Source organism: Solanum lycopersicum, chromosome 1 (genome assembly GCF_036512215.1).
Source record: "Solanum lycopersicum chromosome 1, SLM_r2.1".
In the NCBI taxonomy this organism is placed as follows: Eukaryota; Viridiplantae; Streptophyta; class Magnoliopsida; order Solanales; family Solanaceae; genus Solanum; species Solanum lycopersicum.
Genome location: NC_090800.1, coordinates 87,911,471 through 87,928,369, shown reverse-complemented (window position 1 = coordinate 87,928,369; position 16,899 = coordinate 87,911,471). Strand labels below are relative to the sequence as shown.

Genomic DNA, 16,899 nt, shown 5'->3' with positions numbered 1-16,899 from the left:
TGTTTTTTGTCTCCGCTGAAATTTGAACCTGATTTTCAACCACTTCATTGACCACTAGATCACATCCTTGGGTGCAACCTGTATCTATTTTCTTACATACATTATTAATTCTAGAGCATATATGTATATATAGTAGGTGGTTTGATTTACTCTTAGATTTACTCCTATCTAATTAGCTATTGATTTCCTCTTTTAAGGACATGTACACTCAGCTATTTAAACCTCAATAGCTTGTGGGAAATAACCAAGTTAAGTACTCTCTCATACTATTGTTTTCTCACATGGTACCAACACTTCATTTAATTAGAAAGCAAAAATAAAATAAGAGTACAAAATTGCTAATCATTTTTCCAGCAAAACCTCCATTGTTCTGTTATTCTGAAACTATCCAGAGATACTGTGCATACACTAGTACAGCAATTATAATCAGAATCCTCTTATCAGTAAGTCGTTTGGCTGAGGCATTAAATTCTACACATAATCAGAGAATTAGAAATAAAGAATCTTAATCATTCAATGTGCAGACCTACATACACGATCTTAAGATGTGCATTCAAATTCAGAAGTCTTAATCTTAATAAAAACAAATGAGGCTTCGGTCCTTGACTCTCTAGATTTAATTCACAGACGATTGGGACACCTTAGTTTATCCAAACATAAAAATACAAGTACCCAACTTGTCAAAGTTATCTCAAAACTTCTATATGGAAGGAGTGTTTAAGAAGAGTATAAATGCTACTTTTGTGGCTTTGATACCTAAGAAGTTAGGGGCAGAAGAACTTAATGACTTTAGACCAATAAGTTTAGTGGCGGGAGTTTACAAGATAATTGCAAAACTTTTGGCTGAAAGACTAAAGAAGGTGATGCATAAACTTGTGAACAAGCAACAAATGCCTTTATCAAGAGCAGGTAGATCGTGGATGCAGTGTTGATAGCCAATGAATGTGTTGATTCCAGGAAAAAGGACAAACAACCCGTGATCCTATGCAAGCTGGATATCCTGAAGGCATATGATCACCTGAATTGGAACTTTTTGATGAAGATGATGCAGAGGATGGGTTTTGGTCAAAGATGGTTAAAGTGGATCAGACATCGCATAAGTTCAGTGGAATTCTCTATTCTGATCAACAGAAAACCATGTGGGTTTTTCCCATCAAACATGGGTTTGAGACAAGGGGACCTCTATCTCCTTTTCTTTTTATCTTGGTTATGGAAGGGTTGAGCAACCTATTCCAAATTGCAAAAGCAAATGGTTGGATCAAAGGTTTCAAAGTGGGGGAGAATACGAGAAACAATCTAGAGATCACTCACCTATACCTATGAATTTCTAGGTATTAGTAACGCAAGGGATTAATGCATGCATTAACATAGCTAAAGATACAGTTATCCCTAAAACTACTTCTACGTCTTTTCTACCATAATTATGAAGATACTTTTGTATATAATATCTAGAAATAACGTATTTATAATTAATCTATAGATTAATTATTATTTTCTTAATCTATAGAAATAATATTTCTTATCCTAACAATGTATAAGAAATAATATATGTATAATTAATGCAAACACAACACAATACAAGCATTACTAGTATACTCTATTTAGCACTATTATTATACGTTATACCAAACAACCCCTTACTCTCATTATTGATTACTCAAGGTGCACTTGTATGATCTTAAAGAAAGATCATTTTGAATTATTTTCCATTTTCGAACTTTTTGTATTGAAATTTAAAAAAAAAACAATTTAGCGTTTCTACTAGCACCTTTCGTAGTGATAATGCATGTATATATTTATAATCTCAACTTAAAAAAATTCTTTCTTCCGATGGAGTTTTTCATAAAAAACCTCATCCTTAGAGTACACAACAAAATTGGGCCACAGAGAGAGAAAATAGGGAAATTGTTGAGAAAGCATGCATTCATCTCATTCAAGCAAATGCTCCATTGCGCTTTAGAGGAAATGTAGTGCTCCCCTTTGTTATCCAACCGTATGCCTTAGAATGATATTCAAAATCAGGTCGACACTCGATTTTGTTTCCCCAATCAACCTTATTCTCTTTTCTACCACACATCTTTCGAAGCACATATTTTGTCCATATACTCGCTCCAAGAATAGACAAATTAGCTCCCCTAGTCTTAAAAGTGTTTTTCCTGGTCATTCAAGGGTATTGAAAGGATATCGATGTTGCTCACCTGACCTCTAGCAATACCTTATGTCAGTTGATGTTTTTTGAAGGTCAACCCTACTTTACATCTTTTTTTGCTAACTAATTAGGCGTTTATGAGGTTATACTAGTTATATCTTTAAGAGATACCACCACAGTATATCCTTCTATGTCATGATGTATAACTCCATCTTCCTCTTGCACCTCTACTACTATTGACCTATCATTATTGTTCGTGCACATATGATGCATGCCTGCCACCGGAATCCTTGCCTACTGAGGACTGGTCTACATAGAGTTCTTTTATTGTCATTCGTACAAATAATTGCTCTACTCATAACCTCACCCTGTACTTGTTTGTGCTATCATCGTTTATCACTGGCCTATTCTGCCTTTGCAACATCACTATCAGTTGTGGCTACTCTAAGACTATAGGAAAAACTTTTTGTTATTGATGCTGGTAATAAGCTATGATTGAGAAGATGTTTGCTTACACTCTAGTGGTACTTGAAAACATGTACCTCCAGATGAATCAACAATTGGTTGTCATTTGGCATATACAGTGAAGGTTGGCCTTGATGGATAGATTGATCACCTCAAAGCACGACTCGGCCAACGGTTATACAAGGATTTTTGGTCACGACTGCGATACCTTTTTTTCTATGGCCAAGATTGCTTTAATCCATCTCTTTTTATCCATGGTGGTTGTGCATCATTGGTGTCTCTATCAGTTGGATATTAAAAATGATTTTCTTCATGGAGATCTCAAAGATGAGGTAAATATAGAGCAACTATTTAAATTTGTTACTCGGAGGAAGTCTAGTAACATGGTGTATAGACTACGACGAGCCCTTTATGTCTTGAACTAATCTTCTCAAGCATAGTTTAGAAGTTAAGCATAGTTGTTGGGAAGTTTGACATAGTACAAAGTGTAGTTGATCATTATGTGCTTTATTGTAACTTTGCTCCAGGTTTGTGCATGATTGGTAGTGTATGTTGATGGCATAGTTATCACAGGTAGTGATGAGGAAATTACTGAATTGAAACATCACCCTTTCCAACATCTTCATAATAAGGTTTTGGTCGATTGAGGTACTTTTGGGGCATTGAGGTTGCTCAATCCAAATCAAAAATTGTCTTTTCACAAAGGAAGTATGCACTTGATAATCTTGGAGAGAAAAGGATGACAGATTGCAGCACCTTTAATTTTCTAATGTATTCAAACGTTAAGCTCCTACTAGGTTAGGGAAGCCTCTTAGCGATCCTAAAAGATATAGAACGCAAGTAGGAAGGTTGAATTATCTTAGTGACTCGATATATTACCTTTCATGTTGATGTTGTAAGTCGGTTCTTAAATTCTCCTTGTGTAGTCGCTAGAATGCAATTATTGGCATCATTCGATACATAAAATTTGGTCCATGGAAAGAATTACATTATGAAGGCCGAGGATCCAAATCTGGATATTGTGTTCTAGTCGGGGAAAATTTCGTGTCTTGGAAAAGTAAGAAATATATGTGGTTGCTAGCTCTAGCCACTGTATAAGTGGAATATTGCGCCATGATAGTGGCAACATCTGAACTCATATGAATCAAGCAACTACGGAAAGAGTTGACATTAGGAGATACAAATGGAAAGGAACTTGTGTGCGATTATGAAGCTACACTTCCCATTGCATCAAACACAATGTTTTACAAGAGGACCAAACACATAAATATTGATTGTCATTTCTCGGTGAAAAGGTACTCTTAGGAGACATTGTAACAAGGTTCGTGCAGTCAAATAACCAACTTGCGTACATATTCACTAAGTCCCTAGCCGGTCCCAAAACGAGTTATGCATTTAACAAGTTTGGTACATATAATTTGTACGCACCAGCTTAAGAGAGCGTGATAGAATCCTAAAATAAAACAAAAGGGCGATATTTATATGATAATTTCTGCCCATCTAAATTACATAAGTAGAATATTCTATATCATATATGTAAATATAGTAGGTGGCTTGATTTACTCCTATTTTAATTAGGTATTGATTTATATTGATTTCCTTTCCCTTATAGAACATGTAAACTTAGTTCTTTAAACCCCACAGCTTGTGGGAACAATCAAGCTAAGTTCTCTCGCAAACTCTTGTTTTCTCACCATATGCAATGAGCAACTGCAATTATTTTAACCAACAACCTAGGGTTCTGAGAAAGATGATGTTTCCATACAATTCGACCACCAAGAAGAGGCGCAATTTTAAAGATGGAACATGTGTTCTTTTCAAGCCAAAAAAAAAAACTTCCAAATGATGTCTACGTTTTCATCCAGAAAGCAAAGCCCGAACAGAAAAAGAAAAACGTAGTTTTTAAATTGTTCAAAATAAAATTGGTATTTTAACCCAAGGACTTTCCCATTATCGAACAACAGGAGTTGCTCGGATGGGAAGAGTACCGTCCACCTCCAAGTCAGAAAAAAAAAAGAGACTTACCCATGATCACAAATCATGAGCTCTCCTCCATCCTTGCACTGAAAACACCAATCTTCTGCAACTTTTTCTTTTTTGAAAATCCTCCTGCCCCTGTTCTTCGCCATTTATAGCAGAAGGGTTTCTTGATAAATTACCAGATGCCTGCTTCACTGTAATCAAGAAAAACACCTTATTTAGTTTAGATAATTGAGACTAAACTGCAATTCTTAGGGTATATCTTTTCCCCTTTAAAAAAAATCAACAGAAAAATTATACCCACTAACAGATCCAAAGCTTGATGAAGCCGCAAAACATTCAAGAAAAGAAGGCTCACTTCCCATAAATCATAAAAAAAATCCCAAAAATCATAATTTTTTTTTTGTAGATTTCAAACTTTTGGCCCCCAACCCTAACATGCTTGAGAGTTAAATAACTATTAAATAGTGCAAATAAAGTTGTCAAAATAGTCTGGCCCAACCCAACCCAACCATAACAGGCTTGAGAGTTAAATGGGTTGTGACGGGCTGACCCTTTTAATTAAGAAAAAATTGTATATAATGACAAATTAATTGCTATAACCACCCTTTGATTTAATTGTGTCACGTAGAAAAATGTTAATCAGTCACCTCTCTCCCTCAAATCCTCTCTCGCTTGCTTCCTCTCACTTTTATACAAACACAAGTGTATAAAATCTGTTTCTATTTGTATAGCAGAGGAAATTGTATAAATATATATATTTTTGTTCCCTTCTCTCCCCTCTCCCAGATCTCGCTCGTCACCCTCGCCTCTCTCGCTTATACAAACAGAAGCAAAATGTATAAATTATGTTTCTGTTGAGATAAAGCGAGAGAAAATTGTATATACAGATACAAATACAAATATTTTCATCCTACACTTATAATTATACAATAAAAATACTCCCCTGCCCAGTTTCCGTTACCTTTCTCTCTTTCTCGTTTTATACAAATTTAAATTGTATATAATTTCTCTTTCTTGTTTTATACAATTAGATTCAATTATATATTCTCTACCCAAATCTCTTTGTCTTTCTCTTTCTCATTTTATACAAATTCAAATTGCATATAATTGTTTTATACACTTATAATTTTACAATTCGTTTTATACACTTCATTTTTTTACAATTCTCTGCCCAAGTCTCTTTCTCTTTCTCGTTTTATACACTTCGTTTTATACAATTTGATTCAATTGTATATTTTTATAGCGAATTATACATTTATATGTTTGCTACGGAGTGCAATTATGCAAATTTTGCTATAGCATACAAATATGAATTTTATATTTGCTATATGTGAAAGTTGCCCTTTAATTAAGGGGTCTGTAAAATAGCAGCCCCACCCAGCCCAAAGTGGGCCATGGGTAGGGACGGGTTGACCATCAACCAAAAAAAGAACAACATTTTCCTCTTGAAAGAATACGAACGTTGACGAATTACACAAAACAAATACATAGTAGCCAAGATATAACAATTATAAGCTTCGTCCTAGCAAAAAAAATTACATGATCATTATTTTCATAAACAAGACAATAAAGGAGAAGTGAATAATTTGACATAAAAACAAAATTAAAAAAGGTCAAATATTTATAATTATAATGGAGTAATAGACCTGGGCTAATAAGAAAATTTAGTGGGCTAATGACCCTAAAATGTAAAATATATGTATAAAATATAGTCTTGACTTTGTATTGATAATTTTAAAATATTTATTCACAAAATCTTAACAAATAAAAAACTACTTAAAAGATATATAATAAATATTTTTATAATTCACAACCCGTAGACTAGCCTTTGAGGATTGCGGGTTAGACCTACAAGGCCAGCGGGCCAAATGAGGCTAGGCTAAAAAGCCTCGTTCCTAAATAGGCAAATAGACTGAGCCCAATCCCATTTTATTCAAGGGTTGGGCTCGGCGGGCCTAGCGAGTCAAGCCCATTTGACAACTCTAAATGCAAGCGTAATAAGTCTCGCCCAAAGTTTGGGATTGTTACAACAATTTTGGTTAAATTCGGATATATTTCAGACCTCTCCCAATATTTAAAAAAATATTTTAAGAAATTGATGGACTCTCAAAACTTCACATGTGCCACAGATATTACTTGAAAAGTACGTTAAAATATTAAAAAAATAATTAACAAAAAAATAATAAAAAGCTTAGTTGCCTCTCCTAATTCTAGTCGTCACAAAGTAAAACAGATAAAGCAATATATATTGAGCTTGTGGTTAGTGTATATATGATGTCATTGAAGATACAAAGTTATTCGATCATCTGCTTTCTTAAACTTGATAGATGAGGTATTAGTAAATTCACTTATAGCCATCAATGTTATTGGATTTAAACGATATGGGAGTATCAATGTGCCTCTTTTCAAGGGTGATCAATATAGTATATCAAAATACCTTATAATTAAAAGTTATTAAACTTAACTTGCACAGCAAATCGTAACATTACTCATCTCTAAGTTGCGCAGACTCTTCACTTTCGATGCTGCACCCGTGTTGGATTCTCCAAAAATACACTACTTTTAGCGAATCCGACACGCACCCCTTGAAATTTTTGAAGAGTCCGAGCAACATAGGTCTCATATTGAGTGACTTCCTTTTATTCACTATGTGCTAGTTGAGCAGTATTATGCTCTCCTCAGTCGCTACACATATGCCTAACCGCTTTTGTCTGGATCCTCAGTTGCAACACTAGATTTTCATCTTTTTACCAACTCTTATTTTTTTAATATGAAAGAACTTTATACGGAGAATGCCGAGATCAGCTCAAGAATACTAGTATATATGATAATTCTGGCTATCTGATCAGAAAGAAAGATAGATGTAATTTGATCCTTGTATGTATTTTTAAAAGGAATGCATATGATGCTTTCAAGATAAATCGAGATGAATTGCATCCTTTCAAAGAGAAATTTTAGGTGTGTTTCTATAAACATTTGGTGATAGCTCAGATTGGAGATTTGCACACTTCAGATATGGAGCTCGAAAAAACTGGATTACTTTAGGTATGTTTTTGACCCTTCACCCATAAGAATATTAGTTTAGATCATTACCTAGAAAAAAATTTATCCCGACTTAAAAAAGATTACCAAGGGATAGAGTAGCATAACTGTTTTAACTGCTGACAAATAGAAAATTGAATTACAAAGGGAGTAATAAGTGTTGGCAAATAACATCTCAAATCAATAACAGAGAGGGAAGATTAAGGTGAAAGATGCTACACCCTTAAACACAAGATTAAATAGAATGACAAGCAATTTTCCTGAGAAATTTAATAACCCCAAGGGCAATACTTCAGATTTTACTACAGCGCCACTATGTAATAGCAATAAACAATTCATCTTTCATGATATCTAGCATATCATGATTTAATTTTACACTAATATGCTATTTTTGGAGATCATATTGGTGCAAGGATTAAAAATAGATTATAAGATTGCACTTACTGGGTATCATCTCCTTCATATTTTCGCAAAAACTCACCACAAGACGAACACAACTAACTCTGTTTTCGAACATCCACCAAAATCATTCTTCAAATTACCAAGCTCTTCACATAAAATTACAGTCCCAATATACATATTCAACATTGCCATCCCTCAAATCTTGAAGAACACACCATAAATTCGGAACCCAAAACCCTACTGACCATATTTTTCCTTGATCTCAAACACTGTATAATTCTTCTACAGTAAAAACAATACTTGCTGGGCAATTGTAATCGTCGGAGAAGATAGTAGTACTCTATTTGATTTGATTTATCTTATGATATCAATTTTAGAGAGCTAAGCAAACTAAATTCATTATTATTAATGTAGAAAAATAAATTTAAAATAACAATGTTAAAAAAATAAATGAGATCATGATTTAAATAAACATGTAATCGAATAACTTTATATATCATTAAATAAATTTTTCTAAGGTTTTGAACAATATTTACAATAATTGACTCGTATAAGGAAAAAAAAGAGTAAATTTTAGTAAGTTTTTAAGACATTTCAACAGAAACTTAATGATTTGATGTCACCACATATCTCGAGAATTGTAAGTATATTAATTAATGATTAAAAATGTCTTGATATCTAATCATTTTATCCTTCACATAATTTATCATAATATATGTATCTGATTATTTTATAGTTAGAATTACTCGTTGTAATAAAATTTAGGCGAATGTTTTCGATATTAATATTAATTATAAATAAGTTAAGACAGTTAAAAAATGTACAACACAACAACATAAATAAATTTTTTTAGAGACAATCTACTTGTTTGAGGTCAAACGCTCACCACTCTCGTAATTGTTACTTCGTTACTCTAACAAAATTTATAGAAGGTGAAAAATAAATTTGAAACCACAGCAAAATAATATTTTTGACCCTTAGAAATTCTTTCTTCATTAAACAGCTGATCTAAAGGTCATTCAAGATGCTTCATTTATTTGGGAGTACTTTATACTGGAAACAATAGTTAAATCATATTAAAATTTTCAGTCATATAATAACATCGAGACTATGTTTCAACGTAATAGTTATGTCAAAATGCAAGCCAAAATAACTTACTACTGTAAGCTTTTTAAAAATCCCATCTTTGACTTTCTTTCTGAACTCAGCACATTCTTCCTGAAAAACAGAGAAAAATGTCAACACACATTAAATTGAAGGGTTAACCAAGAAAGCTTTTTGGTAGAGTTTTTCCCATTGGGTAGTTCCGCACTGTTAAGATGTTTCTCAAGTATAAATGAATACATGTAACAGCTTCAAATCAACTTACGGTAAGATGCTATGTTGTATTCTGAAGAAACCTAAAACTAGCTTCCATTAGAATCTAGACTACTAGAAATGTTCAATCATTTCCTTTTTTTATTAGTAATAACATTCAATCAGCTTTTTCCCTCAGTTCAAGATATACTCAAAGTGATAATCAGTAAATGGAAATGGGAATAATCAATAGGTGCCTTTCTATCAGTGTTTTGGACAGCGAGAGGCGACAAAAGGCGACAAGGGCCTGCCTCGCCACGCGGCGAGGCGCTTGCCTTTTTGAATTAAGGCGCCAATTAATACCAAAGATTAAAAATATTTAATTGCATATATAAATATCCAAAATCTTAATAGTAATAACACATATTAGCAAATATTCAATTCAAAAACCAATAGTAGTAAAACTTTAAAGACCAAATAATTCAAAATACAATACTAAAACTTAAAATGTCTATTCTTCTTCAAAACTATCCGACTCTTGAAGAAAAGAACTGAAAAGATCAAAAGAAGAAGAAAAAAAAAGAGGTATACCTCAGGTCCTCAGTGCAGCAACAACTCGAAGATGATGGAGAACAAGAGAAGAGATGCGACCGGCAAATTTTGACAATAGAAGAGATCGCGAAGAGATTGCGAGGGGAAGAGGAGTAGGGCAGCAGCAAATTTTGAAAATAAACAAAAAAAACCCTAATTTTGATTAATATTGTTAATTCAAACCTTTTTAAAAAATTTAAATCAAAAAGGCGGCGCCATTTTTGTCGCCATTAGCTCGCCATACCTCGCCATGGGTCGCCTTTTTTGGGTCGCCTCGCCTCAGTGTGGAATGGCGAGAAGGGCTCGCCTCGCCTCGCCTCTCGCCTTTGGCGATGAGGCGCTCGCCATTCACAACACTGCTTTCTATTAGGTCCATAACCTTTTTTTTTTTGGATAAGCCATTTCCATTAGTGTAAATGCACCAAGAGTAGCTCAAAAGACTGAACAAAAACTGGAGTGCTTCAGTTACAGTGGCAGTCCAGCAGCTCTAGAATGCTATCAAATATTTATCATCTAGGATAATTTAAATTACTTCCAATTTGATGATCACACAAAACCTACCTCAGCTTTCACAAGGTTGAGAATATTGGTAACCCAAATGAAGCCACTCTTCAGTCACTGAATTTGTTTTTTTTCCGTAACTAAAAACATAAAGGGGGTGATGTATGCATACTCTCTACCCTCCCCATACCCTAGATATGGGATTACACTGAGTATGTTGTTGTACAGTAACTGGAAAACATATAAAGTTCCCATATTTGTGGTGTAAATTGCACCTACAAGAAGAGTTAAAAAGATGTTTTCTTCTGTTAGTACAAAAAAGAGGATAGCTAATCCACATGCTGCACCTCCTATCATTGGCTGCAATCAGGATCTTTTCCAAGAGTGAAATCTATTATGACACCGCTAACACAAAAATCAGAAACAGCCAATGATAACAACTTCTCAAAACAAGAGAAAACCTTTGATCCTTTTTAAAAGATTAAAACAAATATATCCTAGAAAATAACCAACATCCAAAATTATCAACTCTTTTGCAGTCTGCTTTTAGCAGTATTACACGTGTTTGTACATGACAAGACTTGGATTGACAACATTTAATATCTTATGTAATGAACATATAGGTAGAATGATCATAAAAGGGTTGAAGTAGGTTACATTAGAAAATTCATCATCAGAAAGCGTGTTCAAGCAAACATTTTTTGCGATATTTGAAACTTGAATTGAACTCTTGCAACAGCAGTTATCGCTTGATACAGGCTGGATCCCTGAAACAATCGCTTAAACAAGAAAGATGTCAGTTTGAAAGCAAACTCGGTGCTTAACATAAAGTTTTCAATAGAAGAAAATATTCTATATTAAGACTTCGAAGATGAAAATAAGATTATGATCATTGCCTCACTCTCTCCACCCAATTTACTTGACCTGCTTGCTTATTTCTCTTCCAAATTTACTGAGCTTCTTTAAGAGGTCGATTTATCTTATTTCATCGCGTATAATCTTTTCATCCATCTATTCCACTCTTTTCACATATCAAATTTCTACTTCGAGATTTATCAAAATCCTGTTAAAGTTTTATAGTGACCTATTTCTAATTTTCTTTCTCAACCTTTGAAGCTATTCAAACTAGGTTTTCTGCTATTCTTCTTTGGGTTGGACCGTTGGACAATATACTTGTTTTACTTTAGCAGCGATCCGGAATCAACTCATCTGATCCTCTATGTAAATTCTGAATCGATGCTTTACTATTTTCAAAATAATATTTACATATTTGAAAACTGCATATTAATTACCACTAATAACAATTATTTTGGTAAACTCTTACCAAATTATTTAACACATTGTAGTCAAAGAAGAAACACTTTGACTCACCAAATAGGAATAACACCATAGAACATGAGCAGACAAAGATTAATAATGTACACTAGATCATTGAGACTCGATAGTGCAAGCCTATTCCTCTTTTTGGAATGAATTTGTGCATAAGTTATTGATATTAACTTATCGATATTGATAATAATATAATATGGAAATTCGGATATAAGTTATTTACTTGCGTGTTCAAACACACTCCAATTTCGATCACAACCGGATGAGCTACAAGTTAGGCTTAATACTTTCATGGCAAACTTTTGCAAGTTTGGTGTTTCACTACCAAATAGTGGCCACTATTCAACTATAATAAAATAAATTTAAAGGTTAATGAATGTAAATAAGTCAAATAATATAAGTAAGATCTAAATCAACCCACTTACCCGGTGACCTTGTGTCTCTAGCTCTTTTAGCCGGACCACAATCAAATAGTCCATCCGCCATTTGTACCTAGGAAGATCAGCGACTAGTGAATCTTGTATTGTTGTATCATGGACCAACATCTCAACACATGCATAATACTCGGTCCACAGAGTCTTTAGTATAGTTCCCTCCTCTTGAGTTTTATAATATAATCATGGGTTCAAAACATGGCCCGCAGCATGCAAAGGCCAATGGAGTTGGTCTGATCACCTTGTATCAATAATTTTAAACACTTTCTCATATTCCTTATTAACTCCACGAAAACTCTGTGCAATAGCTTATTTGGCCCTATCCATTGCTTCATAAATATAACCTATTGGTGGGTTTTTTCCCCCATCCACCAACCGAAGCACTTTTGTCAAAGGGCCACAAATTGTAATTGCTCGAACAACATCATTCCAAAAGTGGACAGAAATAATAAGATTGGCAACTTCTTTCCCAAAAGTTTCATTTGCAAATTTACTACATCGGTCTCAAAGTTAAGAAGGCTGTTGCAAATCCTGTCTTGGTCGGTTTCACCAAATTTCTTTCCTTGGTGAATTTTCTCATCAAGTTTAACAACAATGGTCTTTTGACTAATGTAAGAATGGATTTTGATGACCTTCTTAAAAACTGTTACAGAAAGATTATATTATATTAATTAGTAGTTAATGAACTATTGACTATAAAGAAAGTTAGGATAGGTCGATATGAGAGTGATATTACCAAAAGCATATGGCTTAACCTTGAATATATCACCAAATATCAAGTTGATCAATGAGCGGCAAATGGAGTCCAATAAATGTGTGGAACGCACCCATCATCATTCTTCCCGCTTTAACATTCTCACTGGCATTATCGGTGACAATTTGTACAACATTTTCCAGTCCAATTCTTTTAATAGTGCTTTCAAATAACTTTTATATTTTGGTGGAATCGGTAGATTCATTGCTAGCATCAACAGAACCAAGAAATACACTACCAATTGGAGAATTCACCAAAATATTGATGATCATTTTACCATTTTGCATGGTTCATTTGTCCATCATAATGGAACATCCAAACTTTGTCCATTGCACTTTATGCTCATCAACTATTTTTTCTACTTTTTCGACCTCTTTTTTTAGGTGAGTTACTCTAACTTCATAAAATGTAGAAGGCTTCATTCCGGGGCCATGTTGTCCTACCGCCTCAATAAATTTATCGAATGATTTGTGATTGACACAATTAAAAGGGAGCCCGCATCATACATCCAAATTGCAAAAGCATTTACCGCACGCTCTCTTAGAATTTTCTTTGTTTCATCAATTCCTCCTCCTTTTTCAAAGCCTCCTTTTTGTGTTGATTTCTATGAAAAATAGAAATTCACAGGGCCTTTCGTCGCATTCCGTGCGGTGGATGATGCATCTCCACTAGAAGATATTTTTTGAGTTTTGGAGGGAGGCATCATTTCCGCATAATCATCTATTTCATCAAGATCATCAATATCAATATATTCTTCCGGTTACCTCACTTGAAATTTGGGATTATGAGCAATCTTATTTTGCATATAAGCCCTTACTTATTCTCTAATCTCCGACGGACAAGCGGTACATTGTTTAACATTCTTGAAACCACCCACTAAATATTGCTTGTGTTGAGTTATTCCACCATTAAAAGTACTCCCACAAAAGTTGCAATTAATTGAATTTTTCGTTGCTCCTTGAGTACCATAATTCCATTCAATATCCCTCTTTTTGCTAGCATCAACCATTGGTTAGTGAATTCAATCAATTCAATGTTTATGCCTTCACGGACAAATGAATAAATAATTAGGAAAGAATTTTAAAAGAAAATTGTAGGTAGTACGAAGTAGCAGTCTAGCAGACTAGCAGTAACCAGTAAGCACAAAGCAGTGAATACAAAAGAGAACCGAGGAAAAAAACAAAGCAGTCAGCAGTCATGACTGATGAAGGAAAAAAAAAACTACTCAAGAAGAACTGAAGAAGAAAACAAGAACCGAAAAGAAGAACTGAGAAAGAAGAACTGAAAAGATCAAAAGAACAAAAAAAAAAGAGGTATACCTCAGGTCCTCAGTGCAGCAGCAACTCGAAGATGATGGAGAACAAGAGAAGAACGCGACCGGCAAATTTTGGAAGAGGAGTCGGGGAGAAGAGATCGAAAGAGGCGGCGCCATTTTTGTCGCCATGGGTCGCCTTTTGTATGTCGCCTCGCCTCAGTGTGGAATGGCGAGAAGGCCTCGCTTCTCGCCTTTGGCGATGAGGCGCTCGCCATTCACAACACTGCTATTAACAAAACACAGCAGAAAAGCAAGTTCCAAGAATCATAAAAAATATTATGGATTTTCAAACACTTCTAGCACCCATTGACCTAAAAAACATGAATGTCATTTTGATCAATTGAAAGATATCATAAAAATCAAAACAAGGAAAAAAAATCAGCGCTATTGGTCCAACGTAGATGGAAATCACTACCTTTTTCAACAGAAAGCTGAAAAGTTTTGTTGAGCAATACCATTAACCATTGAAGAGACAATTGGAATAACAAAATATGAGAGAATTTGTGGTAACGAAAGAAGAGAGGATTGGGAGTAACAAAAAAGGAGTGATTTTTCTAATAAGGTTTTTTTGATAGAAGAATCCAATTCAACAAAGTTATAATTCTTTGGTTGGAGGAATCTTTTCTTGGATTTTAGCAATTAATAACTTATGAATTTTTGACACACACTCAACAAGTAGACAGAAGAATAGAAACATTTGTCAATTTGGAACCACGACAATCAAAATAATGTTTAATAGTAATTACTTGAGAAATTTTCTACATCAAAAAAGTTATGAATTGCTAATACACAGTCAACAACTAGATAGAAGATCGGAAACAGTTGTCAGCTTCGGACTACGACGATCGAAACAATTTAAGTAGCAATTGCTTAATAAATATTATACTTCAAGAAAGTCATACTACTTGGATAGGAGCAATCTACTCTTGTAGTACAACGCTGAATAACTCATGAATTGTTGATACGCAATTACCTATCAACAACTAGACTAAAGAATGGGAACATTTGTCCGTTGGAACTACAACGATCAAAACAATATTTAGTAGTAATTGCTTTAAAAATGTTTGAGTCACATTTTATCAATTTAATATTTAAATATTTGTTTACTTTTTTTGATTGGTTCAGGTGTTCCTACTTTGTAAAGTTGATGGAAATTTGTTTATGTAGCTAATACTTTATCTCTCCTTCTAGTTATTAAATAGGACCATAAATTTTAGTTCGTTCCCTTTCATCTATATATATATATATAGATATAGATATATGTATATATGCATACATATATATATATATGTATATATATATGTATATATGCATACATACATATATATATATATATATATGTATATATATATGTATATATGTACAGATTAATGCAACTTTCTGATGGAGCTTACAAGTTTTGTGTTCTTTCCGAGTTTATGCTCTCTTTTTTTGTCAAATAAAGTGATATTATCCCAAGAAATTAATTATAAAAAAAGAGAAAGAAAGAAAGAACCACAACTATAAGTAGAGGAGCCAAGTCAAACAACATAGAGGGATAAGTACAACGCAGCAACTGCAGCTCCAATGAATGGCTCCACCTAGCAAATCTATTGCATTTTCAAAACAGAGAAAAAGGGGAAATCTTTTAGCGTCTCATAAAAGTTAAAATAACAATGAAGAGATCAAGAAATAGCTCATAATCGATAACTACGCCTCAATCTCAAGCATGTAATCACTGGCTCTATGAATCCTTACTGTGCATGTCACTCCATTAAAACTCGTCTTAGTCATATAGTATAACTATATCTAAAAAGAAAAATTGTACTCCATTTGAATAATATAACTACATCCGCTGATGCATAGAAGTAGAACTTACATGGTCATCCATGCTTGTTTTCCGTTGTAGACAATGGCAGCACCTACACTTCTAGCAGGGTTAATGCCAGTGCCTTTAATAGGGATGCTGGCCAAATGAACCAAGAACACAGCAAATCCAATCGGGAGAGGAGCCAAAATCTACAGAACACAACAATGAGTTGGTATACAAATTTAATTAGCTCAACTATAAATCTAAAGCACAAAACGAGAAGTCAACTATAAGTACTCACAGGGAAATGGGAGTGTCTGGCATTTCTCTGGGCAACAGTAGCAGAGAAGACATTGCAGACAAGAATAGAAGTGCCAACAATCTCATCTCCCTTGGCATAATCATGTCTCACAACATTGGCACCTCGGCCCTTAATCTTAAAAAGATGGTTGGAACCCTTTGAGAACACCAACACCACAAATCATACCAAGGCATTGCATCACAATGTAGAAAACTGCCAAGAATTTTCTCAAGGTCAGAACACAAAGAATAAATTTAGAAGTACATAAGTTATATGCACTGGTAGTATAAACACTTCTTGCACTATTAGTGTAATTAAACCTATGTAAGCACACTATTTACCAATTTGACTAGGTTGCCATTTAATTTTTATCAAAGAAATTACTTGTGACTACCTTATAAGTAATCTGATCTTGTGATAGAACTTAAAACTCAATAAAAAACAATTCTCCATGATCTGGCCATCTTTGGCTAAGGTACTACTTAGAACTTAATCCAGCTCTATCAGAAGGAAATATCATTAGAATATCTAAAAAGATCATAAAAAGT

The 16,899-nt window shown here is 33.9% G+C and overlaps 1 protein-coding gene across 17 annotated transcripts in view; it reads right to left on the bottom strand.

The window, feature by feature from the left end:
- The window catches only part of LOC101262962 (zinc finger CCCH domain-containing protein 19-like), a 32,906-nt gene that overhangs the window by 15,370 nt on the left and 637 nt on the right, over positions 1 to 16,899 (bottom strand). For 3 of the 17 annotated variants that reach the window (XM_069289181.1, XM_069289186.1, XM_069289189.1), the window contains exons 2-9: positions 16,352 to 16,564; positions 16,120 to 16,259; positions 14,266 to 15,850; positions 12,929 to 13,989; positions 12,184 to 12,835; positions 11,087 to 11,196; positions 9,200 to 9,259; positions 4,640 to 4,788 (exon numbers count right to left, since the gene is read on the bottom strand). In XM_069289181.1, coding sequence (XP_069145282.1) covers positions 4,640 to 4,743 — 104 coding nt within the window. In that variant the 5' untranslated portion in view covers positions 4,744 to 4,788; positions 9,200 to 9,259; positions 11,087 to 11,196; ... (3 more) ...; positions 16,120 to 16,259; positions 16,352 to 16,564. Of the gene's footprint in view, positions 1 to 4,639; positions 4,789 to 8,083; positions 8,482 to 9,199; positions 9,260 to 9,928; positions 10,369 to 10,489; positions 10,705 to 11,086; positions 11,209 to 12,183; positions 12,836 to 12,928; positions 13,990 to 14,265; positions 15,851 to 16,119; positions 16,260 to 16,351; positions 16,565 to 16,899 lie in introns of those variants that run through there. The other 14 variants (XM_069289151.1, XM_069289146.1, XM_069289144.1 and 11 more) reach the window with 14 other exon arrangements.